This window comes from Jaculus jaculus, chromosome 18 (genome assembly GCF_020740685.1).
Source record: "Jaculus jaculus isolate mJacJac1 chromosome 18, mJacJac1.mat.Y.cur, whole genome shotgun sequence".
NCBI lineage: Eukaryota > Metazoa > Chordata > Mammalia > Rodentia > Dipodidae > Jaculus > Jaculus jaculus.
The window spans coordinates 55,004,827-55,031,698 of NC_059119.1; the positions used below are offsets into that span (position 1 = coordinate 55,004,827).

A 26,872-nucleotide genomic window follows, 5' to 3' on the forward strand; every position below is an offset into this window, starting at 1 on the left:
GACAACACTTAAAGCAATAGTGCTTTAATTTCATTTTCATTTTCTTAAAATGCTTTTCAAGCACCTTTCTTTCTCCCATTGTGAACTTAAAGTGTCATAATATCAGGGAACACAGAAAGAGTCACTTAGGAGGAAAGGACTTCGGTCTGCAAGTAGCTGGGAGCTCAGGACAAGTGGGAAGTATAACCAGGGCAGCTCCTTGATGAAGAGTGCTATGCCATCTATACGCCCCCGCCTGTGGCCACGCCGCAGGAGAGAGAACCAACAATCAAAGTACTTGTTGAATCCGGTTGGGGAGATGATTCAGCAGTTAAGGAATTTGCCTGCAAAGCCCAAGGACCAAGGTTCAATTCCCCAGGACCCACGTAAACCAGATGCACAAGGTGGCGCATGCCTCTGGAGTTGGCAAACCTATTCTCTTCTCTCTCTCACATAGATACATAAAAAATTACGAGTGGTGGCGCACGTCTTTAATCCCAGCACTAGGGGAGGCAGAGGTAGAAGGATCACTGTGAGTTCGAGGCCACCCTGAGACTACAGCGTGAATTCCAGCCTGGACTGGAGTGAGCTACCATAAAAAATTGTTGAATTGAGTAAAAAAAAAAAAAAAACCCAACTCCTCTGGGAATGATAGGAAAAGTGAGAACTGGGAAAAAAAAAAAAAAAAAAACAACAACCCAAAAAACCCACCCTGCAACACTTGTGATTATTGAGTGTCTAAAACTTCTACAGAATTTACTGAACCGAGAAACGGAGGTTCTTACGGGGTGGTGTCAGCGAGTCAGAGCTGGGGAGAAGCCCCCGAAGCCGCCGTGGTGGGGACTCGGCAGAGAGCGGCGATCGGGGGCCGCGGTTGGGGGGGTGCCTGCGCCCCGCGGCCGCTCGCGGCGGGCTGCAGCCCCAGAGCGCTGCGCGGCTCGGCCCGGTAACTTCCGCGTGCGACGGCCGCGCAGCACGGAGCGCGCCGCCCGCCCCAGAACTTCCGCAGTGCACCGGGCCCGCGAGGGGCCCAGCGGCCGCCCAGGAAACCCACGCGCCACCCGCGGCCCGCGCCCGCGCCCGGTGGGCGGGGCCGAGGCCGGGGAAGGGGGCGGGGCCGAGGCCGGGAAGGGGGCGGGGCCAGAGCCACGCCCGAGCCCGGGCGCAGAGCGCGCCACGCCCCGGAACTACATTTCCCGACAAGCCCCGCGCGCCGCCGTTGACCCACTTCCCGGCCCGCGCGGGGCTCGGCCGGCCTGCGCCTGGGCTGCTGCGTCCGGCCCGCGCCCGGCGGCCGCTCGCTGCTGACTGGGGTGTGGGCGGGGGAGCGGCGGAGGGCGGAGAGGAGAGGAGCGGAGGGGAGGCGCGCTGCTGGCTGCCGCCGTCGCCTCGGCCGCTGGGCGCCTCGGCAGCTCGGGCTCGGCGCCGCCATGGACGAGCAGGCGGGTCCCGGCGTCTTCTTCGGCAACAACCACCCGGGCGCCGGCGCGGCCAAGGGGCTCGGGCCGCTGGCCGAGGCCGCCGCGACCGGCGACGGGGCGGGCGCGGCGCGGGCGCAGTACAGCCTGCCTGGCATCCTGCACTTCCTGCAGCACGAGTGGGCCCGCTTCGAGGTGGAGAGAGCCCGGTGGGAGGTGGAGCGGGCGGAGCTGCAGGTAGAGACCCCCGGCCGGCCGCGGCCGCCTCTTCCCCGCCCCCGCCCCCGCCCCCGCCCGCGGCCCGCGCTCGCCCCGCGCACCCCACCCGGAACCCCGCTCCCCTCGCGATCGCTGACCCCCCACTTCCTCGACCCGGGCGCATCGCAACTCTTCGGCCAAGCTACCTCTTTAGGGTATCCTTTCCGGACCACTGATGGAGCGTGTGGACAGCAGTTTTGGGGGACGCTGAGCGCATCCATCCTCCCTTAGCGTGTCCCGTTCTGGGTTGCAGACGTTGGCCGCAGTGTTTTTTATTTTTATTTTTATTTTTTTTAGTTTTGGTGGTGGTTTGTTTTTGTACTTGTTTTTGGCATTTGTGATCCAAGAGTCGTGGGAGGCCTGGGCTTTCTGGGAGAAGCAAGGCATCAGGCAAAAGTTATTAGCGGCATTAGCTCCTGTGTTTATATTGCTTGTGAATGTTTCTGAATCCACCCGTTGCCCCTTGCAACCCAGTCGTGTATTTTAGATTTGTAAATGCTGAATGAAGGGCCTGAAATGATGATCCCTTTCCCCAGAATCTAAAACTTCCCAAGAATTAATTTTATCTTCAGTGTTGTGTTGCGCTTGACATGTACTTTCAAAGCTACTTTACATTGAGCCTTGCATAGTCTGCAAGATAACCATAATCAGAGAGGAGCTATTGTGGGGCCTGGGAAGAATGACAGGTTCTTTTCAGGCCGTTCTGCATTGCTAAGTAGGTTTTCAGTAGTGGTTCTTAGAACTTTTAAAGCACACACTAATTTCAAGAGGAATTGAAAGACGATGAGTGTTTGTACCTTTCTGTTCTATGGTCCAATCCTGTATGCTTAGGAAATTTGAGAACTATTTTGGTTTGTGAAGCTCTTAAAAGTCCTACCCAGTTTGCCACTTTTTGGCAATTTTTTTTAAAAATTTTGTTTTATTTTTAATACTATCTTGCTGTAGCCCAGGCTGACCTGGAATTCACTCTGTAGTGTCAGGCAGGCCTCGAACTCACAGGAATCCTCCTACCTCTGCCGCCTCTGAGTGCTGGGATTAAAGGTGTGCGCCTCCACAGGGGGCCTTTTTGGTAAATCATTTCTTTTTGGAACTAAAAAATAAAAATGCTAAAGAGAATCATGTGCTGGAACATACTGCTGTGGTGGGGCTGGAAACACAAGTTAACCTAGGTAGGGCTACTATACTAAGGGCAGTGCTTGTTGCTACTTCTGTGACCTTGAGGGAATCCTGTGACTCTCCCAGTTTCATCCGAAATGACAAAGCTGCTGCCCTCATGGGGCTTCGGCTTCTTCGGAAAGCAAGCAGTGAGTAAACGCAGCCCTATAATGTCATCACCTGCAGTTGCTACTACTAAATAAATGAGCCAGGGTGAAGGAAGAGTGTGTACTAGGGGCAGCTGCTTTAGTTAGGGTGGTCAGGAAGGCCTCTGGGGAATGAGGTGAGCACAGTTGAATGAAACAAGGGAGTGACGTGTAGATGCTCTGATTTCTTCTGTTCTATAGTGATGTGGTTGTATTCGTTAGAGACTTTTTCAACTGCACTATCACAGTGCTTTAGTATCTCAACTGCTTGACGCCTTGGTAAGTTTTATTGCAGTGATTCTGATCTTGCTAGCACTCCTGGAATCCGAGTGTTGGTACGTTTACCTTCAGTAGCAGTGAGTTCTGTAAGCGAGCTTGTGGATTGCAAGCCTGAAGGAAATGCTACAGCCAAGATCTGACTGGAATATACAGTTGTAGGAAATGATGGTTGTATGTAGCTGCTTAGAATTTAGTTTATTTTCCAGTTTAGAAAATATATAAAACAAGTGGCACTAACCTGTCTAAAAACAAACAGTAAAACAATGCTGACCTTCCTACTCTTGGAAGTTTGGGGATTCCCACACTATCCTCCGTTCCCTCGTGTGTCAACTTTGCTTTATACCTGGTGATTTAGTCAATCTGTAATTTTTACCCACACATATTAAGTACCTTGGGTAACTGTTTAGATGCTTATATTAAGGACATTCCTTTTTAAAAAATATTTTATTCTAAAATTAAACTTATGGAGAAACTTACAGTTTGTGTAATGTTTGCTGAACATTATCATGCATTTTTATGGGGGGGTTGCTATAACCTATGACCTTTATTCTTTTTATTAGCATTACTGGAACTAAAATCATATCATCATTTATGTTTGAATCTCCATTTTTTTTTTCATTTGCCATTGGTTATTTTCCCGGAAAAGTAATATGAAAACAAGAGTTAGGTGAGTTATGATAAAATGTCCATCAGCTGGGTGTCCTCCTTTTAATTTTTAAATCTCTTCTGAAGTCATTAACACCAAAGTCAACAAAAGTGCTTTCAAGACGCAGTCTCATTTGTCCCTTCGGGAACTTGTCAGTCCTGCTCTTACAAGTTGCCAGAGCTGAGTTGTGAAAGGCAATCCACATTCCCATCTACCTAGACTGTCTGTACCACTTCCTCCTTTCAGATGTTGGGAAGTAAGGAAGCAGTCACATTGTATCATACACTTGTTTTATCATTATTTCCTTCTTGCTCATCATAGTTAATGGATTCTTTTTTACTTTAGCAGTTCACCCCTTCCTCTTGTGAACAGGTAATTTATGGCGGGTGGGGAAAGGAATAATCAAGGTGTTCTTGAGCTTTACATCTGTGAAAGGAATTGGAGAAAGATTACTAATATATTTGAGAATATTTTCTGTATATCCGGTCTCTTGCTACAGACTGCAGAGACTCATGACCTGTAGAAAGGTCATTGTTTGTCCTTTGGGAGGAGGATTATTTTCCTTACAATAGCATGATAGAAGAGTTAGCATATGGAGAAGAGCAGGGTAAATGGACTTTAGGAGGTAAAGATAACCAAACAGCATTTGAAAGCTACTGACTTACTGGAAAGCAATTGTGTAAATAAAAACTAAAATTATGGGCTGGAGGGATGGCTCACCTTGTGAAGCCTGTTGACTTGGGTTTGATTTCCCAGTATCCACATAAAGTCAGATATACAAAATGGTGCATGTACCTGGAGTTTGTAGTGACCCTGGTGTGCTCATTTTCATCTTGTTCTCTTTCTCTACTTGCAAATAAATGAGTAAAAATATTTTTTAGGGGCTGTAGCCATGGCTCAGTGGTTAAGGTACTTGTCTGCACAACCTAATAACTTGGGTTCGATTCCCCAGTACCCAAGTGTTGCAGTCAGGTTCGTGTTGCTGGTAGAAATCACCCAACCAAGAGCAGACCAGTAATTCAAGCTGCTTGGGAAGCAAAGGCAGTAGGATTGGAAGTCCAGGGCCAGCCATGACCACAAAATGAATGCTAGCCAAACTGGGGGCCTGTTCAAACCAAGTAACGAGGGCTTGGGATACCGCCTAGTGATGGAGTGTGTACGTGGCTTGTTCAAGGACCTAGGTTCAAGTCCCAGGACCAAGAAAAGAAAATTGGGTTTTTCCTCAGCAGTATTGGGCAGTATTGGAAGGTTTTGAGCAGAGTGTCTTTAAGAGGAACCTTATGCAAGAATTCAGAGTAGGCTTGGGGGGGGGTGGGAGGTGTGGGGAGTGGAGGAGGACAAGTTAAGAGGCACTTTTTTTTTCCCTTTGGTTTTTCAAGGTAGGGTCTCACTTTAGCCCAGGCTGACCTGGAATTTACTATGTAGTCTCTTTGGCTTTGCAGGCAAGCACCTTAACCACTAATCCATTTCTCTAGCCCAAGAGACGCTTTTAATTACTGTTGGCCTCAGGTGAGGGAGGGAAGTAGTTAAGAGACTTTCTTTTTTTTTGACTTTTCGAGATAGGGTCTCACTCTAGCCCAGGCTGACCTGGAATTCACTATGGAATCTCAGAGTGGCCTTGAACTAATGGCAGTCCTACCTCTGCCTCCTGAGTGGTTTTCTTAATATTTTATGTATCATCAAAATATAGTGACTTTTATTTATTTATTTGAGGAAGAGAGAAAATGGGCATGCCAGGGCCTCAAGCCACTGCAAATGAATTCTAGACTCATGCACCACCATGTGCAGCTGGCTTACGTGGGTACTGGGAATTGAATCTGGGTCCTTAGGCTTTGCAGGCAAGCTCCTTGACTGCTAAGGCATTTCTCCAGCCTGATGCTGACTTTTGAACATAAGAAAACAACCAAAATATATGCTAAGAGATAGGAAGTGAGGTCTGAGGAAATGAGGAATGAAAGTGATTGAAACTATTTTTTTTAAGTTTTGTTTATTTTTAATTTATTTTTATTTTTTATTTTTTTGTTTTTAGAGGAAGGGTCTCACTCTAAGCTCAGGCTGACCTGAAATTCACTGTGTAGTCTCAGGGTGGCCTCAAACTCACAGCGATCCTCCTACCCCTGCCTCCCAAGTGCTGGGATTAAAGGTGTGCACCACCATGCCTGCCTCAGTTTTGTTTATTTATTTATTTGAGAGCAACAGACACAGAAAGGCAGAGAGAGAATGGGCGCGCCAGGGCCTCCAGCCGCCGCACACGAACTCCAGACACGTGCGCCCCCTTGTGTATCAGGCTAACGTGGGTCCTGGGGAACCGAGCCTTGAACTGGTGTCCTTAGGTGTCACAGGCAAGTGCTTAACTGCTAAGCCATCTCTCCAGCCTGTGATTGAAATTATTTTGAGCACATTCATACAGCAGGTGAGAAGATTCAATGGGCATTTCAATGAAAAGAGGTAAGCACTTAAAATGACGAGTTTTTTCCTATTAAGATAATTCTTTCCTATAGTATGAAAGGCAGTGTGACGTAGACCTGGGGTTAAATAAAACTTGCTTGTTTATTTACATGTTGGCCAAAATTATGACCTCTCAGAACATTAATTTCCTTGTGTGTGTGAGGTGAGAATAATAAATTACCTCGTGAAAATTAAATGAGATTATTTTAAAGTGCCTCCAATAAGTGCTGAATCAATAAATATCCGATAGCAAGTGGCTGATGTTAAATGCTTACTCTACTTCATTATCCTGGGGAAAGCATCACCTTCCCCGATCAGCCTTCCTCAGCTTGAAGCTGGGTGTGACTGAGCTAGGGCATATGGCCCATTCAGAGGAGCACAGCCCGGTCCTGTGCTCCTCATGCCGGCCCTCAGCATCTGCCTCAGAGCATTCGTCATGAACTGGAAGTGCGCTCGCTCTCTTTCCTGCATATAATCATCATACCTTTACATTACATCTTGGCAACAAGTTGTATCCATTTACTAAACATCCTATAAACCTAACCCTCTATTTTATGGTGTCCTTTAAAGTTTGCAGTAGGTGAGCCCCAATTCTGGGATGGCATCATTTTATGGGCAGGTTTATTATTTATTCTGTTCCTATCCTTGAGAATTTTATAATCTTTAATTATATTTTTGAGAAGTTACAGAGGCTTCACTCTTAAAATATATGTTTTCATCAAGGTCAACCTTAGCTGCAATCCTGGAATAATCTGGGAGAACTTTGTAAGGTCTCTACCCCTAGGCTCTATCCCAGACCAATTAAATCAGATTCATAGAAATTAGAATGCTGACATTAGTATTTTTGAGCTCTATTTATGTGGTTTTAATATACAACAAAGATTGAGAGCCAATGTTTTAGTTTTACTTTTTTTTTTTAATTAGTTTTCTATTCTGCAAATACAGGCAGTATGGTACCATTATTAGGCTCATCCGTGACCTACCCCCTCCCCATCGGCCCCACCTTGTTGAGGTATATGGGTTGTGCATTGCGGAGTTAGCCCACAGTTATTGGTACGATAAATGTCTCTGCATATTTAGTTTTACTTTTTGAAAAATTTTTTGAGACAGCGTCTCACTGTAGCCCAGGCTCTGCTGAACTCCCTGTGGAGACCAAGCTGGTCTTGAACTCATGGGGATCCATCCATCTGAACCTCCTGAGTGCTGGGATTACAGGCATGAATGATCACACCCAGCTGGTTGTTTTGTACACGTACACGCGCGCGCACACACACACACACACACACACACACACATGTATACAGAAGTTCGGCAGTTTTTCAAAAACTTATTGACAAGTTCTGTAAATATACCAGATCACAATCCTCTCCAGTCACTCCTCTTCCCAAATCTCCCTTCCAATGACTCCCCTCTTTGTTGCAACTAGTCTTTCTTCTATTTTGATGTCAGCATTTTTCCTCTCCCGTTGTGCAGGCCATCGGTCACTGAGGTCATGAATATCTAGGCCACTTTGTGTCTGGATGACCACATTGCAAGCAGTTCTTCCCTTCCTTTGGTTTTAACATTCTTTCTGCCACCTCTTCTGCCATGGTCCTTGAGCCCCGGAGGGTGTGACAGAGATGTCTCAGTGCTCAGCTTTCCACTGTCCCTGCTTCTCAGTGTTTTGGACTGTTTTGTCACTCCATTGCTCACCTCCATCTGAAAGGAAGCTTCTCTAGCCAACAGAGAGAGCAGTATTAATATGTGGGGATAATCATAATCGTTTAGAGAACAGTTTGGTGGGATAATGGATGCATTTAGCTAGACAGGAATAGTAGTTTCCACCCTCGGGCTTATGAGCTGCTCAGCCATAGGCTTTTGTCTAGGTTTTCAGTACCAGCCAGGAATTCCATCCCCAGGAGCTGGCCTCAAGTCCACTCATTGAGAGTTGACTTCCCCAGGTGTGTCACTGTTGTTCCCGTTTGAGCATTTGGCTGGTCTGGCCAGCCATAGAGCTTGCAGGGTCTGCTGCTGTTTAAGCCATTGGTGACTGTTCTCTCCCAACAGGCAGCGCAGGTCTTTCAAGCATCCTGACAGCTAGTTAATAGGGAGCAAGCTTCCAGCTCAGCTCCAGCTTGATTTCTCAGTGACCTACAGCCCAAGTGTGGTTGTTTGATTCAGGTGTCCCCCATAAACATAAGTGTTGTGAATGCTAGGTTCCCAGCTGATAGATATTTGGGAATTAATGCCTCCTGGAGGGAGTGTATTGTTGGGGGCGGGCTTATGGGTATTATAGCCAGTTTCCCCTTGCCAGTGTTTGGTGTACCCTCCTGTTGTTGTGGTCCACCTTATGTTGGCCACGGGTGATGTCCACCCTCTGCTCATGCCATCGTTTTCCCTGCCATTGTGGAGCTTCCCCTCGGGCCTGAAAGTCAAAATAAACCTCTTTTTCCCACAAGCTGCTCTTAGTTGGTTGATTTCTACCAGCAACGGGAACCTGAATGCAACAGTAAAGTGGTACTGAAGTGTGGGATTGCTGCTAGACACCTATGCTATATGGTAGACACTATGTGGCTTTGGCCTTTTGGAGCTGATTTTCAAGAGGAATGTGGGAGGATTTGAAACCTTGGTCTGAGATGCCTTGCAGTGCTGTTAGTACAGCTTGATGGACTATTCTGTTCTGAGCTGCAAGACCTGAATGCAGTAAGAACTGTGGACTGTGAGGTTTGGCTTGTGAGGGTGAGAAAGAGCTTTGCTTGGACTGGGTTAGCAGTTTGTGTGAGAAGCTTGCTTTTATGCCCATGTCCTGAGAAGTTGTGCCGGGTTGCTTTGAATAGAAATGAACTGGTGTGAGCAGAAGGATATGGCACAGAAAGAAAAATCTTTAGGTGAACTGCTGTCCGTTCAGCTGCAACTGAGAGATTACAACCTTTGAGATTGGGTCATCTGACCTGTATTGGGGCAACAGGAAGAATGTAGACTCTTTTGAAAGGGCCTGAGTGCTCAAGGAGTCCTCTTCTTCAAAGTCTGCTTTATTCCCCCCTGGATTAACAAATTGGCACCCTACCTGGTATTGTGGAGTATAAGAAATGCAGGAAAGAGAGAGTCATTGAATTTGCAACATGATTTTGTGTTTTGGAAATGGCCATGGGCAGTGTGAAGCAGGTTGCTGGATACGTGCATGGAGACCCGATAGAGCTGTGAGGATGGACCGTGGATTGCAGTGGAGACCCAATGGAGATGCCGGGACCATAAGATGGTTGCCAAGGAAAGCTACCGGCCCCGATGAAGTTTTCCAGGACTGTGAGTAGCCTAGTTGGAGGGGCGGAATTGGAATTCCAGAGACTTGTTGCTGCTTAGAATTATCAGACTTGGAGACTTGTCACTGACTAGAGTTGTTGGACTTAGAATTTGAGTTTAATGTTTGCCCTGGTTGTTTTAAATCTTGTATTGGTTGAATGTTTCTTGGCTATGCCCAATGCCATCTTTTGCAGTGTGAATATTTATTCTATGCCATTATGGGTTTTTTGAGGTTATTTTTTGGTATTATGGCTCAGTTAAAAGACCTTGGACTATGGGGATGTATGAACATCATTGGAATTGATAAAAAACTATGGGGACTTTTAAAGTTAGATGAATGCATTGCATTTTACATCATGTGTGATTATCAGTTTATGGGGGCCAGGGGCAGAATGTGGTGGTTTGATTCAGGTGTCCCCCATAAACATAAGTGTTGTGAATGCTAGGTTCCCAGCTGATGGATATTTGGGAATTAATGTCTCCTCGAGGGAGTGTATTGTTGGGGGCGGGCTTATGGGTATTATAGCTAGTTTCCCCTTACCAGTGTTTGGCACACTCTCCTGTTGCTGTGGTCCACCTTACGTTGGCCAGAGGGTGATGTCCACCCTCTGCTCATGCCATCGTTTTCCCCTGCCATCGTGGAGCTTCCCCTTGAGCCTGAAAGCCAAAATAAACTTCTTTTTCCCAGAAGCTGCTCTTGGTTGGGTGATTTCTACCAGCAATGCGAACCAGACCGCAACACCAAGCATATAGGATCTTCAGCAATAGTGTCTTACCATCTGGTTCTTGTGGGCAACCAATAGCAGCCTTGGCAATAGCCTGTAAGGTTTGGGGCATCAGGGACCTCCCTGGCCAGCACCTCGTTGCAAGGTATCTAAAATCTTTCTAATAAACTATGGTTTCTGGGCACATTGTCCACTTCCACAGGATGCTTCTGCCCAAAGTTTGTCAGTTTTAGCATATGTTGGAATTCATGGATGGATTTTTTTTTATAGAATATGGGATATAATTTTTGTTAATTTCCATTGTTCTTTCTGATAATAGCTAGGGTTTTATTTTTAGTCAGTAGAATATTATAATTTGAATTACCTCCTACTGACTGAGAAATATGATGACATTGTCATCTTTGTGGTGGAATGAACTTTGGAATTAATCAACTCCAAACTTCTTAAGTAACAGGAGGGTAAATGGCCGAGAATGAAGTAAGCTCTGTCACTTGTCTGCAGAGCCTTTGACAGGTTCTTTTAAAAGCTGTTTCTCTTACAGCATCATCTCTCCCTCTTCCTCCTCCAGATTGGCCCCAGGGCTTGGGACGTGCCTTGCCCACTCTCGGTATCTCCTGTTATCCTTAGCAGCCCTCTGAAGTAATCAAAGTGGAATTGATGCTGTTTCTACTTAAATGATCAGATAGAGATTTTACTGTGCTTTAATGCTTTCTGGTCATTAGCTACATTTTAAAATTGTTCTGTCTTTAGTGTTACTTCATTAATTTATCAGAATATAGATTTCTTTTAAATTTTCTATTCATTTATTTGGGAGGGTGTGAGTACAGTTAGGTGCATGCTTTGGTGCACTTGTGGAGGTCGACAATGTTCCATTCAGTCCTCTCCTTCCTCCCTGTTTCGAAGCAGGGTTTCTTGTTCACTGCTCTGTGTGAGCTTCCAGGAAATTCTTCTGTCTCTGCCACCCTTCTTGCCTGGCATACTGAAGCCCACCATAGCTTCTGGCTTTTTAATGTGGTCTCATATGGGAACTAGTTGTTGGGCAAGTGCTGTATCCTCTAGGCCATTTTCTTAGCTCTAGATTTCTTTTGATTTTATTTGGAATTTTGTTAGGCTCCTTAAGCCTGGATTGATATCTCATTAGTTCTCTAGAATTTTCAGTTGTAATCTCTTTAGTATTTCTTGTTACATCTTGTTCTCCATTTGGGTCTCTGATTATTCATGTGTCTTAAACTTTCTCCTTTTTTTTTTTTTTTTTTAAACTTGTTGTTATCTCTACCACTTGTAGATAATTCTGTCTTCAGCCTGTTACATCTATGCAGTGAGTTTTAGTGTTGGCTGTTGGTGACATTCATCTGGTTCCATTTCAAGTCTGCTACTTCATTTTGTTTGTTTTTCATTTTAATAGTGTCCTGTTCATTGCAGGTATTTCCAGGGCAATCATCTTTTAAAATATATATACATATACATATATATATATATGTATATGTATTAAATTTTTCATTTATTTATTTGAGAGCGACAGACACAGAGAGAAAGACAGATAGAGGGAGAGAGAGAGAATGGGCGCGCCAGGGCTTCCAGCCTCTGCAAACGAACTCCAGACGTGTGCACCCCCTTGTGCATCTGGTGGGACTTGGGGAACCGAGCCTCGAACCGGGGTCCTTAGGCTTCATAGGCAAGCGCTTAACCGCTAAGCCATCTCTCCAGCCCTAAAAAATAATATTTTATGTGTTTATTTGCAAGGGGAAAGACAGAGAGAAAGAGAATGTGAGCGAGTGAGAGAACAGGCGCACCTGGGCCTCCTGCCGCTGCAGTCGACTCCAGACGCGCGCGTCACTCTGCGCCTCTGGCTTGATGGGGATGCTGGGGAATGGAACCTGGGTGGGAGGCTTTGTAAGCAAGCACCTACCGTTGGAGTCATCTTGCAAGCCCTCACTTACTCTTTAATCCTAGTAAGTGGTCATCTTATGGTTGGTGACTCTGCAGTCACTACATTTGAGGTCTTAGAGGTGCTGTGTGTGGTCAGTCAGTCCTCTGGTCTTCCTCATGATCCTTGTCCCTTTGTGCCCTTGGTTTATCTCTGTGTGCTGCTCAGTGTTCTTGGAAAAGTAGGTGACTAATCTGAACCTGAGGTTTTGCATTTGCTTTTGGTAGGTGTATAGAGATAGCTATGACTAGTCTAAAGCTTGTTAAGAACCTAAGTTCAGATGTTAGGACCACCCACACCCACCTGGTGAGGATTTTGGTTATAGCTGCATTGGAGCGCCAGTGTACCTGCGCCGTCTTCAAAAGCTACAGCCCTCTGGTGTCTTAGCTAAGAGTGAGGTGTATTCCTTCTCAGACTCCTGCCCATGGGCTGCTGCAGGGCTGTCCAACCTGAATTTCACATTTGTTTTACTTGAACAATATGCAGAGGGCAAAAGTTGCCAACTTTGACCAGATAAAGGCGTGCACCACCACAACCAGCGAAATATTTAAAAATTTTTTTAACTTTTTTTTTTTTTTTAATTTGAGAGATAGAAAGAGGCAGATAGAGAGGGGGATGGGTGTGCCAGAACCTCCAGCTGCTGCAGACGAGTATATAAAAGTCTTGGTGTGGGCTGTGGAGACAGCTCAGATGGTAAATTACTTGATGTGCAAACATGAGGAGCTGAGCTTGGTCCCCAGCATCCAAGTAAAATTTTAGCTATATAATATTTGTCCAACGAGCAGTTAGCTTTCTTCGTTGAGATGTTTGTGGACAGAGTGTGTTATATATGTTACCCATTTAAATCGTGATTTAGATGACAGCAGTTTGCTTATTTGTCATAGTAGCTACAGTATTCTATTTGCCCTGTAAATACTGTTTTTTCAGGATATTATGTATTGAAATTAGAGGATAGGCTAGAGATGGCAATAGTCGGGGTAGCGTATTAGTTTTATAAACATTGGCGATAACAGAGGCAAAAATTTCTTTTTGGTTTTCCAAGGTACAGGCTTGTGTTAGTGTAGGCCGGCCTGGAATTTACTATAGAGTCTCAGAGTGCCCTCAAACTCACAGCGATCCTCCTACCTCTGCCTCCCGAGTGCTGGGATTAAAGGTGTGCGCCACCTTGCCTGGTGGAAAAATTTTGAATTCAGAGAGAAAAAGAGAGAAAATGGGGAAGTGGATAAACGAGGGGAAAAACCTAAGAGTTGGAAAGAGAGAGGTGAAGGAGCGAAGGCTGGCAGGAGGAATATATCCCACACATTTTTAACTCCAAAAGCATGATGATATGGCAGTCTGTAGTACTTTATTTCAGCACGTGTAGTGGCTGCATTCTCGAGCCTCGCCTTTCCGTCCCCTGCATCTACTCAGTTTCCTGTTGTCGTTAGACTCGGGATACCTTCATCTCTGCCAGGATCTTAGAATTTAAGCAGTGTCACCCCTCATCTTGTGGTTAGGATCAGAGACATGAGTGACTTGTCCAGATCATTCTGAGTTGGTGTACTTAGTCCGAACTAAGAAGGCTTTAGGCCGCAGCCCACACCTTGTTTGCTGTACCGTAGCCTGTCACTGCTGCTTCCTTACTCTGACCTGAAAGAGTCGAGCGAGTTATATTTAGATGACCATATATGTTTTGAAGTCTTTGCACTTTGTTTTTCTTCAGCTAAAACAGTGTTGTACTGAATAAATGGCTTAACGACTCAGGAATATCTTTTAAGAGTTTGTGTTTCTCCCATGTGTTTAACAATGTATTATCCAAATTTCTTTTAATAGTTTTAGGGAATACTGAAATACAATGCATGTTTCTTTTTTATATATATATATATATATATATATTTATTTATTTATCTATTTGAGAGTGACAGACACAGAGAGAAAGACAGATAGAGGGAGAGAGAGAGAATGGGCACGCCAGGGCTTCCAGCCTCTGCAAACGAACTCCAGACACGTGCGCCCCCTTGTTCATCTGGCTAACGTGGGACCTGAGGAACCGAGCCTCGAACCGGGGTCCTTAGGCTTCACAGGCAAGTGCTTAACCGCTAAGCCATCTCTCCAGCCCAATGCATGTTTCTTTTTAACCAATCTGCAAATTTGGAGCCTTTCAGCATGTTCCAAGGCTAGTTGCTTACTTTGGTTCAGTCTATGTGTTTTATTTTATTATTTATTTATTTTGTTTTTTGAGGTAGGATCTCACTCTCTATCCCAGGATGACCTGGAATTTACTATGGAGTCTCAGGGTGTCTTTGAGCTCTGCCTCCTGAGTGCTGGGATTAAAGGTGTGTGCCACTATGCCTGGCTCAATATGTATGTTAATATAGTTTGTATTGATGATGCATCACATTATGTCTAATGCTTTAGTTATTAGGTGTTTCTTCACTTGTTTTACATATGCTGTGTTAGGCCAGACTAATGTCAACTATATATTGGCTTTTAGGCAGAAAGTTATATAAGGAAGTAAGGTTTAACCATTACATAAAAACTATCTGAATAAGATGATAGGTATTAGAGAATATTGGTATGTAAGAAAGAAAAGCTATTGCAGAGTTAGCTGGAAGCAGTATGGTTGAAGGAAAAAGATGCATTTTATTTTGGAGATTGAGGACAGAAGGGACTAGGAAAGCCTTGGGATTAGTAAACTTTGGGAAGTGTGGATTAAAGTTGTCTGGTATAGGTATTTTAGGTGTGGCAAATAAGTTTGTCCTCTCTGAGGAAATGGCTAGAGGAAATGTCTGATTACTGATCACACAGGTTCCATTAGCACTCATTTGCATGTGACAAAAATTGGCTCCAATACCAGTATATCTGCTTTGAAGAAATAAACATGATGTCAGATTCCACTAGGGTGATACCAGTTTCACCTGATGGAAAATTACAGCCCAGTCTGTGACTTGTTCTCTCTCTCTCTTTTTTTGTTTGTTTTCTTATGGTTCCTAAATGAGAAGGTTATACAGTGAGCAGAGGAGCTTAAATTTGAATTATGGGCACAACCCAAACCTGCTCCTGAGGAATGTGGGTCCTGTGAAGCTGAAGGGAGGGTGCCGGGAGGAGCCTGGAGATCTGGGTTAGCTCAGAAGGGAGGGGCCGCCGCTCCCATCATCAGCCCAGGACTCTGTTCACAAACTCTTTCCCCTCCCAAAGCAGAAATGGTTTAATTTACTGAGTGTTTACCAGTCCAAAATGCAAAGTATTTGACGTGTAAAATCTTTTAATCTTTGTAAAACTATATGTTAGGGTTTTTTTGTTTTGTTTTGTTTTTGTATTTTTGGTTTTTCGAGGTAGGGTCTGGCTCTAGCCCAGGCCGACCTGGAATTGACTATGTAGTCTCAGGGTGGCCTTGAACTCACAGAGTGCTGGGATTAAAGGTGTGTACCACCATGTCCAGCTCATGTGTTAGGTTTTAATCATTTCCTAATTTGTAATTTTTTTTTTTTTTTAAGAGAGAGGATAAAAATGCAGAGGAAGGTTAAATTGTGGATCTGGTTATAATGAAAAGGATATATTTTAACATTTTTACTTTCTTTCAAGCTTCTGAGTCAGTGTATGTTGGAATGTTTTCCATTCCTTTGACTGCCTAATAAATTTCTCATCATCTTTCAGGATCCAGTTTGCTTTCTCTGGAAATCCTACCTGGCTTCCAGAAACAAGGAAGCATCATGCTCTTAAGAATACACATAAAGCCAGGTGTGGCGGCACACACCTTTAATCCCTGCACTCGGGAGGCAGATCGCTGTGCGTTTGAGGCCACCCTGCGACTATGTAGTGAATTCCAAGTCAGCCTGGGACAGAGTGAGGCCCTACCTCAAAAAACCAAAAACAAATAAACAAACAAAAAAACAAAAAACATAGAGCAGAAATATGGTTATGTAACAGCGTCCAAACTGGTGACTGGTCATTTTGATGCAGGATTTTGGGGTCCAGGAGGGGTCCCCCAGTTCAGGAGTGGCCTCCCAGAATTTATAAACCCCCAATTTTGTGTTTCATCCTATACTTTTAATAAAGAATTCATAAAGATGGACTCAAGAAGAATAAAGTATGAATTAAGTTTATTTAGAGGGAAATCACAAATTATGGGATTTAGGAAACATGCTCTCATGTGGAAACATTGTATAATTTATAAGGTGTACTTAGAAATTGAGGTTTTGGGGCTAAAACTGGAGTAGAGTGGCAAGCACATGGAGGAGAGACTTAGTGTTGATGCTGGGAACAGAACACACATGGCGTCCATCATGTGCTTTCCTGAAGAGGGACAAGGTCACAGCAGAGATCAATTCCGTTGTTATAAGCTTCATTGTTTCTTTTCATATCAATATTTACTGGTTTATGTAATTAAAATATTTTATCTATTTATTTGAGAGAAAGAGGCAGAGAGAGACAGAGAGAATGGGTGCACCAGGGCCTCCAGCCACTGCAAACAAACTCCAGACGCATGCACTACCTTGTGAATCTGGCTTACATGGGTCCTGGAGAGTTGAACCGGGATCCTTTGGCTTTGCAGGCAAATACCTTGACTGCTAAACATCTTCTCCAGCACTGGTTTATATAATATTTGTGTTATCTAATTAGCTAAAACAGCTAATGAATAGCACATGCACTTGAGAAGACGCTCAGCTGACTCTTAGAAATCAAAGTGTATGGATTAATTATTAAGAATGGTCTACTAGCACATTTGCTATGCTCTGGGCTCTAGACGGTGTTTTACAAAGGGGTAGAGAATACCCGTCAGTCCACAGGCTTGGCTAGCAAGATGGACAGTGAGGACGCCTGCGACCCTGTCGAACTTCCTGCCTCCCATTTTCTGTATTTGTTTCCTCACTAACTGAGTGAATGACGGGATGATAGTGCACAGTAGTTGCTTAAGTAATGTTTATAAAATGAATTAATCATGTATTGCATCAGTCAGTTGCTTACATTGTTGAGTATGTATTAACATATATCTGTATGTGTTGATCCTGACACCCAGCAAAATTGTGTTTTAAGGGCAGGCCTTGTGTCTTAGACAACTTTGATGTTTGTTTTGTCACGACTATAGCGAGTGTGCAGCCTATGTTGGTGGCAGGGGAACACTGTATGTTGTTGCCTCCTGTTCTGCCTCATTACTTCCACTGGAAAGTGGCTTTTGAAGTCAGTGCTGTTTACATTCTAGCCTTCAGAGCCCTGGCCTTGCCAGACCATTTAAACAGAGTTCATTTCAAGGAGCTGCTGGCTTCATAAGTGCTGCTGGTTATTGGCTGCAGCAAATGGCACTTTAGGATAGACAGTGTGTGAACAAGGATACCCACAACTTCCTCTGATGCTGTGAACACTGAAATGCCTTTGGCATCATTTCCAAAAGAGTCTTTATGATCAGCAGAGTCCTGTAAAATTTCTCTCTTCCCCCTCTCTCTGTTAAGCCCAGGCTGTCAAATTTTACATAGTTTATTCCTTCTAAGGAGTCAACTAACTCACTATTTTATTCCTTAAAGACAAACAATGCTTTAAATAAAAAGGTCTAGGTGTGGCAGTGCATGTTTCAGCACTCAGAGGCTGACATGGGAGGGTCACAGGTATGAAGTGGTCCTGGTTCAAAAGAAAAACAGAAGCAACTATCTAGGTAATATTACTTTTTGTCTACTTTTCTGTTTTGTTTATATATTGCTTCACTAGTATGCTGTACTGTGGAAACTTTTCTGAACTTTTTTGTTATTATTTATTTTTAAGTATTTTATTTATTTACTTGAGACGGGGGTGGGGAGAGAGAATGGGCACACCAGAGCCTCCAGCCACTGCAAATGAACTCCAGACACATGTGCCACTTTGTGTATCTGGCTTACATGGGACCTGGAGAATCAAACCTGGATCCTTAGGCTTCTCACGTGTACACCTTAACCACTGAGCTATCTCTCCAGCCCTGAACTCATGCTTTTTTAGACAAAGAATAAACATGCCTCAGTTTTTCAGTACTTGGAATGAAACTTTTACCTTTGAGTTTTCTTCTTGGCATCAAACTTAAGGTTTTGCTTTCCAGACGTATGTAGCTAGGCTCTTAAGTGAGACATAAGTCTTTGCACAAGACTAAAATATAGAAAAACTAAAGTTGGGCTGGAGAGATGGCTTAGTGGTTAAGGTGCTTGCCTACAAAGCTAAAGGACCTTGATTTGATTCCCCAGGACCCACGTAAGCCAGATGCACAAGGTAGCACATGCGTCTGGAGTCCGTTTGCAGTGGCTGAAGGCCCTGGTGTGCCCATTCCCTCTCTTTGCCTCTGTCTCTCTCTCTCTCTTTCTCCCTCTTTCCTTCTTTCCCTCCATTGCTCTCTTAAATAAATAAGGAAAACTAAAGTTTCTAAAGTTGCATAGAAAAATGTGTCATCAGGACAGGTTCAGGGATGTGTGCCTGTGTAATCTTAGCTCCTGAGGCAGGGGGGGTCATTGGAACCTGGAATAATACAGTGAAACCCAAGCTCAGAAACAAAATGTATCATCATAGAATTAAAACATTTGTATCTTTGCTTTGTAGCTTTTGGTTGGAGGCGTTAGGTACTTTCTGACCATCTGCTATCACTGAGGAGACAGTGCAGAGGTGCAGATGTGGTCCGAGCTCACGCGGAGCTGGTGATAAAGCAGCGATTCCTAGCTTTGGACAGATCTGAGTCGATCGTAGCAGTGTACGACTCACTGTGGCCATGCCATTTCAGTTCTCCAAAGAACCCGCACAGTGCTTCTGCTGATGGGACCATCCTAGCCTCGCCCTGTTTTATTTCATCCTAAATTTGTTTGAAGACACATCTAGTACCTTCATTTTTTTTTTTTTTTCAAGATAGGGTCTCACTGTAGCCTAGGATGATCTAGAATTTACTGTATGAACCCAGGCCTTGAACTCAAAGGGATCCTCTTGCCTGTGCCTTCTGAGTGCTAAGACTAAAGGATATACCCCTCCTAGTTTGCCTTCCTTTTTTTTTTTTTAAAAAAAAAACAAACTAGGGTTCTCTTTCTTTCTTTCTTTGTCCTCTTTTTGTTTCTGGTTTGGGCTCTCTGCTTCTCAGCCTCTTGTGACTTTATTTACGTTTCCCCGTCTAGGCTGACCTGCGACCTCCTGTCTTCAGTAGATGGCCTTCAACTTAAGTCTTGCCGCTGCAGCTCATTTCTTTTCTTTAGATGGCTTACAAAACTGCGACTCTTGGCTATGCTGATTCCTTATCTCAGTTCAAACCTGACATGCCCAACGTGTGCCATTATCTTTACCCGGGTGACCTGATGCTGTAACTTGAAATTCAGTTGTCCTGCAACCCTTCTCCCAAAGCTGGTTCCTCTTTCACGGCCCCTAAACCCAGGCTCATGTTTGTACTCAGACTTTTGCTTCCTTACACATCTCAGACATGGACGTACGCTTTCTGTAAACACTGTGCAGTTTGTAAAATTACTTGCTTACATATTTGTGTGGGGGTGTGTATATGGGTGTGCCAGGCCCTCATTGAACCCAGCCCTGTAGGCTTTGCAAACAAGCACCTTTAACTGCTGACACATCCCCCCAACCTCTTAAAACATCTGATTTCTGGAACTCCTTCCCTTATCAATCATATCTGGGTGACTGAAAAAGAGGTGGTGGTGGTTTGATTCAGGTGTCCCCCATAAACTCAGGTGTTCTGGAGGCTAGGTTCCCAGCTGATGGAGATTTGGGAATTAACGCCTCCTGGAGGCAGTGTATTGTTGGGGGCGGGCTTATGGGTGTTATAGCCAGTTTTCCCATGCCAGTGTTTGGCACCCTGTCCTGTTGCTATTGTCCACCTGATGTTGGCCAGGGGTAACGTCCGCCCTCTGCTCATGTCGTCGTTCTCCCCTGCCATCATGGAGCTTCCTCTAGAGCCTGTAAGCCAAAATAACCTTTTTTCCCACAGGCTGCTCTTGGTTGGGTGATTTCTACCAGCACTGTGCACCTGACTGCAACAGAGGTCTTCATATTTTTTATTTCTAGTTTTCTACCTATAGAAATATTTAAACAGAGAGAGAGAGAAAAACACAAGAAGCAACTCATTGTCTTAGGCTCAGTCCTTTGTTGGCTGTTTTCCACGTGGCATCATTAGTGCATGTTACCACAGAATGGCACTCTTCTGGGTGCAGTTGAGGAACTGAGGTTGCACAGCCACATTTGGTGAATCAGGTATGTTTGCACAGATTCAGGAGGCAGGTATGGGAATCACCCACTCCTCATAATTCTTCCTCTGCTAAAAAAAAAAAAAAAAAACACTGAGTTTTTGTATAAGACAGCTCAGAATTAAGAGTTTTTAGTAGCCTTTACGTAATAAGCTAGGAATCCATAGAGAACCTCATCGCAGATAGTTTTCCTCCTTGAGTTCGTGGGAGAGTGAGTGTAGGTGTCCACGTGGCTGTGAGGGGACAGCGTCTCCCCTGTCCACTCCCTTGCGCGGGGCTTGTCTTTGTGGACTTCCCTTGTGCTGTCCAGCTCTGTCCACTCCCGGCCACGAGCGGCTGCGCAGTCCTCTGTCTCCCCTCCTTGTCTCCTCTGCGGAGAGCACACACGGCGGCGGAGCCATCTCCTTTTGAACTTTTCCACTGACATCTTTGGTATTTATATGTAGTACATTTTGATCATCCACCCTCTCATTACCGTTTCTTGCCCCCCTTCCTATCCCTTTTCCAGTGAAAGTTTTCTTTCCAATGAGCTCTTCTACTTTCGTCGTCCTCTTTCTTTTTTTCCCTTCTGTGCATGGTGAAATGTTGATGGGCACAGTATTGAACAGGTACGTGATAGCATTTGCCTTGAGCTCATGAATATATGGCTACAACAGCCCCATCATGACCCAGGGACAGCACTCCGTAACACTTCTCCTCATCCTCTGGCTCTCAGGGTTTTTTTGCCCCCTCTTATGCAGTGACAATGTCTAATTTAGTTATGAGCGCTCAGCAGTCATTTATTCTCAGCACTTTGGTGAGTTTTGAGTCTCCCCAATAGTTACCACCAACTGCAAAAAGAAGCTTAACTGGCTAAAATTGAGAGTAGCACTAATCTGTGGGCACAATGGGGCATTTTGAATTAGACATCCCCCATAAACTCAGTGCTTTTTTTTTTTTTTTTTTTTTGGTTTTTCGAGTTAGGGTCTCACTCTGGCTCAGGCTGACCTGGAATTCACTATGTAGTCTCAGGGTGGCCTCGAACTCTCAGCGATCCTCCTACCTCTGCCTCCCGAGAGCTGGGATTAAAGGCGTGCGCCACCACGCCCGGCTTTCAGTGCTTTTTTTTAATTAAAAAATTGTTTTATTTATTTGAAGAGAGAGAGAATGGGCATTCCAGGCCCTTCAGCTGCTGTAAACAAACTCGGGACATGTGCCATCGTGTGCATCTGGCTTATGTAGCAAAAGCATAGCTGGGCATGGTGGCGCACACCTTTAATCCTAGCACTCAGGAGGCAGAGGTAGGAGGATTACCATGACTTAAAAAGAAAGTTAAAAGCAAAAACAAAAATGGTATGTGAAGACTAATTATATGAAATTATAACGGATCAATGATCAGACTATAGATAAGAGTTATCAAATGCATGTTGTTCTAAGAGGTTTTTCAGGATGGGAGCAATAAAAGATGCTTGCTTGCAAAACCTGCGGCCCAGGTTCAGTCCCCCAGTTGTCCACACAAAGCCAAAATGGCGTGTGTTTGCAGCAGCAAGAGACCTTGGTGTGCCCATACATACAACCCCCCGGTGCGAATAAATAAATACTTTTCTTCTTCTAATTTTTCATTAATATTTATTTAAATTTACTTACCACTTGATGTGTGTGTGCACACCACACAGTACCACCCACGCCCTGCTTTGTGTCTGGCTTTGCGCGGGTGCTAGAGCATCGAGCACAGGCTGACAGACTTCGTAAGCCGGAGCTTTAATGGCCGAGCCGTCTCTGCAGCCCCTGTTACAGGAGACTGATGGTTAGAAGATGCTGTACGGGTGTGTTAAAATACTCATTCATGCCCTTCAAATGTGTAACAGCACATTTGCTTATTATCGACTTGGTTCATACTTCTTTGCATTTCTCCCCTCCTGATTTTTCCTGTAGAAGTATTTATTGGTAATAAAATTCTTTTAAAAAGTATATTTTTTAGCCCTCTTGCTTACCATCAGGGGTGGCTATTTTGTAACCATGTTGATTAGTCTGTTTCTGTTGTATTTATTGGCTGATCTTCACGTATTGCTATTTCTGCTTTGCAAGGGCCCCACTCCTTTTCTCCTTTCTGAGGTTGCTTTTCCTTTGTAGCGGTGGTTGATCTGGAACTGGTGTGTAGCCCAGCAGGACTTGAATCCACAGCAACCCTCCTGTGCTGAAACCACGGTTCTCCTTTTTCTTCTACTTAAAGTTATTTTTTTCTTCCCTAATTTGCTCTGAGTCCTACTGTCTTCATCGGAATGCTTTGGTATATTGACTTGGAAAATTCTGCCTTTGTAAACTCTTTTAAACATAAATATTTAAGAGTGTACATTATCTCGGGCGAATTTTAAAACACTCTGCATTATAATTTGCTAATGAAATGAAAAGTAGATTGTGATAAATTCTACAAAGTAGTAAAATGCTACTTATAGAGGATTTTTGTTTTGTTTTCAAGTAGAAAATAATGTATTCTTGGGTTTCAAGGAAGAGATCACTGTGAGCTGAGTCTGTTCAGACTTGGACGTTGTGAAGAATGTGAAAAGAAAAGGGCACGTGAGGACAGGAGAAGGGCACAAAAGGCCCGAGGCAGGCAAAATCGGGATCTTATCTGAAGACAGATTGCTTCACTTGGAGCACAGGCATAAGCAAAATCCTGTAGAAGACTTGTTTACAAGGCTACTTTATGAATCCTGTGGCAGTCACCTTCTCTTAGCCGGGACCAACCCCACTCAGAAGCAGGTTAGGGAAGAAAGGGGATAGTGCTGTGCTCACTTTTGCGGAAAGCTTCACCGTGAAGGCGAGAACATGGCTGAGCTCTCTGCAGCAGCGGGAGGAAGGATCTGAGTAGCGCCTGGGCTTGGGGCTGGCTGTAGTACCCGAGGCCCCCCCTCAGTCACATGCCTTCTCCAGCAAAGCTCCGGCTCCCCAGGCCCTCACTAGCTGGGGGTTAGTTAGGTATAAGGCCCAAGCACACATAGGAGGCTGTGCGGACGGTTTACACTGTACACCACTGTATTCTGCCCCTACTCCCCACAGACTCACGGCCGTCTCATGATGGAAAATACATTCAGTCCAACTTTAAAAGTTCCTATAGTTTTGCCAGTCCCAGCGCTGTTCAAAAGTCTAAAATTCAGGCTGGAGAGATTCAGGTTAGAAGTTAAAGCTGCTGGCTTGCAAAGCTTGATGGCCAGGGTTCAATTCCCCAGGACCCATGTAAAGCCAGATGTCCAAAGTGGTGCGTGCATCTGGCATTTGCAGTGGCAGGAGGCCCTGGCATGCCCATTCTCTCGCTTTCTCTCTCTCTTTGCAAATAAATACATTTTCAAAAAAGTATAAAATTCAGTCTCTTCTGAAACTCAAGACATTCAACTACTACCTGTGAGTCCTGTAACAACAAAATGCATATTACATACTTCCAACACATAATGGCATGGACATCCATTCCCATTCAGAAAAGGGCGGAATGGAGCCAGGCGTGGTGGCATATGTCTTTAATCCCAGCACTTGGGAGACAGGTAGAAGGATCGCGGTGAGTTTGAGGTCATCCTGAGACTACCTAGTGAATTCCAAGTCAGCCTAAGCTAGTGAGACCCTACCTCAAAAAACCAAAAGAAAAAGAAAAAAGGGAGGAATGGGCATGGCAAGGAAAGATTGAACCAGTGCAAGCTAGAAAGCCAGACAGGCAAACAGGTCTTTGTGTCGGACCCTTATTTTCTCTGAGTTAAATTATCACTGAGAGTCATAGTTTTTATACATATTCCTAGTCTGTAAGCTAATATACTATTTTCAACTTTTTTTTCTTTTTTCTTTCTATTTTATTATTTACTTATTTTGGTTTTTTGAGGTAGGCTTTCACTCTGGTCCAGGCTGACCTGGAATTAACTATGTAGTCTCAGGGTGGCCTTGAACTCTCGGCAGTCCTCTTACCTCTGCCTCCCAAGGGCTGGGATTAAAGGCGTGGCCACCACGCCCAGCTTATTTTCAACTTTAATAAATGGTTTATTTCATTTGATGAATCATTTTTGTTTGGGTTGAAGCATTTTCTAAATCAGCTTAATTTTTTGGTATAGAACATTTGGTAGACTTATTTGTAGCTGCAAGCTATAACCAAAATTGACATTTTGTTATTTTTCTGATTAAAAGCTTTTATATTCTTAGTCCTTATATATATATATTTTTTCCCAACACTAATAATTTTGTTTTCTTTGGTGGTGATAGGGCAGGCATTTTGTATAAATAAACTCATGTTGCTTTTAATCAATGAAAATTTTAGCTGTTGCCTTTGACCTTCAAGATGCAAATACATGGTGTTGAGTTGGGCTTACGCATTTTTAGCCTTTGTATTGAGTCTTGGCCTCTTGAGAACCTTAACAGGGTATCTTCTCCATGGCTTTCAAAACAGTAGTACTGGACTGGAGAGATGGCTCAGCAGTTAAGGTGCCTGCCTGCAAAGCCAAAGAACCCAGGTTCAATTTCCCAGAACCCACATAAGCCAGATGCACAAGGTGGTGCATGCATCTGGAGTTTGTTCACAGTGGCTGGAGGACCTGGCACATCTATCCCCCCCCCCATCAAATAAATAAAAATAAACACTAATTACATATGAATATTAGCATTTTTGAATATCTTAGCATGTTATACTGTACATCTCCATAGGTATTCATGTCTTGATTGATACCTTATTCTTTGCTTCCTTATGTGTATATATACATAAATGTACAAATTTTACTTTATTTTTAAATGTTTATTTGGTTCTTACACTATCATATGCATATGATGTCGCGTTTACCTCCCATCATGCTCTTCTGTCCCCCTCCCACTCCGTTGGTTCCCCGTTTCTTCCCAGCCAGCTCCCGTCTATTTGCATGTCTTTTTCTTCCCAGCCAGCTCCCGTCTATTTGCATGTCTTTTTCTTCCCAGCCAGCTCCCGTCTACTTGCATGTCTTTCTCGTTGTCGGTAGGTGAGCCAGTGAGTTTAATTAGGATTGCTCACATGAGCATGGGTGAGGGTTTATTTACTTGAGAATGAGTAACTTACCAGTGGCTATGCCACTGAATAAAATGTCTCCTCTTCCCCCCCACAACCACTAACTTCCAATACAAGCTCTTCAAGGAGGGCTAACCCCTTCCTCGCCCATGACAGACTGAGGATGGGCCAATCTTGTGCAGCTGGTTACCGCTGCTGTGAGTTCATGGGTATAGCAGCTAGGTCAGGCCCAGAAGACAACACTTATCTCCTTCCTCTGACTTTCCTTTCTGCCCTCCTACAGTATTTTCCTGCACCACAGAGGGTTAATATAGATAGCCATTTTAGGGCTCAGCACCCAACGGTCACTTAGTCTCTGTGTCTCTGTAGCACCTGTTGGCTACCGCGGAAAGCTTTTCTCACCGAAAGTAAGAGCTGCACTGATCTGTGGCCATAGCATAATATTTAGAGAGGAGTTTTCCAGGGACAGGGTATCTCTGGAGCAAAACATCCATACAAGCTTTTCCTGTAGGGCCTGTGGCCTCCCCAGCCATGGTCTTTCGACCAGGTTTGTAGTACCAGGCATGACTCCCTTCTTGTGCAGCATGTTTCAAATCCAATCCGAAAGTAGCTGGCCACCCCCACCCATTATAGTTATATGCCACTTACTGCATCCATGAGCACATCTTGCCTGGTAGTTGGTAATGTAGCATATTTTTGATTTTTATGACAGGGTTGCATGTAGTCCAGGTTGGCCTTGACCTCACCATATAGTCAAAATGACCTTGACTTCTTGATCCTCCTGTCTCTACCTCCCAAGTGCCAGGATCACAGGTCTCTGCCACTGCATATGGCTGCACACAGGCACACAAAGAGTTTTGTTTTTTTTTGTTTTTTTTTGAGGCATGGTCTCACTCTAGCCGAGGCTGACCTGGAGCTCATACCGTAGACCAGACTGGCTTCAAACTTACAGCAGTCCTCCCTCAGCCTCCTGCATGAGCCACCACACCCAACTATGCACACGTGTGTGTGTGTGTGTGTGTGTGTGTGTTTACCCACACGTGGGTGTTGGTGCAGCATCCTGGGTGCTCGCCCTGTGCTGGCCAGAAGAGGTCATCCTGTGTCCCTGTCTATCACTCACCTGCCTTTTGTTTTCTTGTGATGGAGTCTCTTTCTGATCTGAAGCTTGCTGTCCATGAACTCCAGTGATTCTCTGTTCTCTGCTCCCTACAAGGTTGGGTTACAGGTGTGATGGCTCACCCAGCTGTTTACACGGTCTCTGGCTCCCTGAGACCATTATTCTTGTTCAGGAAACTCATTTAACTGCTGAACAATCTTTCCAGCCCTATACACACATTTTTTTTTTAATTTTTATTAACATTTTCCATGATTATAAAATATATCCCATGGTAATTCCCTCCCTCCCCACCCCCACACTTTCCCGTTTGAAATTCCATTCTCCATCATATTACCTC

At 44.4% G+C, this 26,872-nt stretch overlaps 1 protein-coding gene across 1 annotated transcript in view; it reads left to right on the forward strand.

The window, feature by feature from the left end:
• Positions 1 to 1,404: 1,404 nt before the first annotated feature.
• Strn (striatin) overlaps positions 1,405 to 26,872 on the forward strand; it is a 102,283-nt gene continuing 76,815 nt past the window's right edge. Inside the window, exon 1 of the mRNA XM_045137246.1 lies at positions 1,405 to 1,634. Within this exon, the coding sequence (XP_044993181.1) occupies positions 1,410 to 1,634 (225 nt within the window). The 5' untranslated portion in view covers positions 1,405 to 1,409. The remainder of the gene's footprint in view (positions 1,635 to 26,872) is intronic.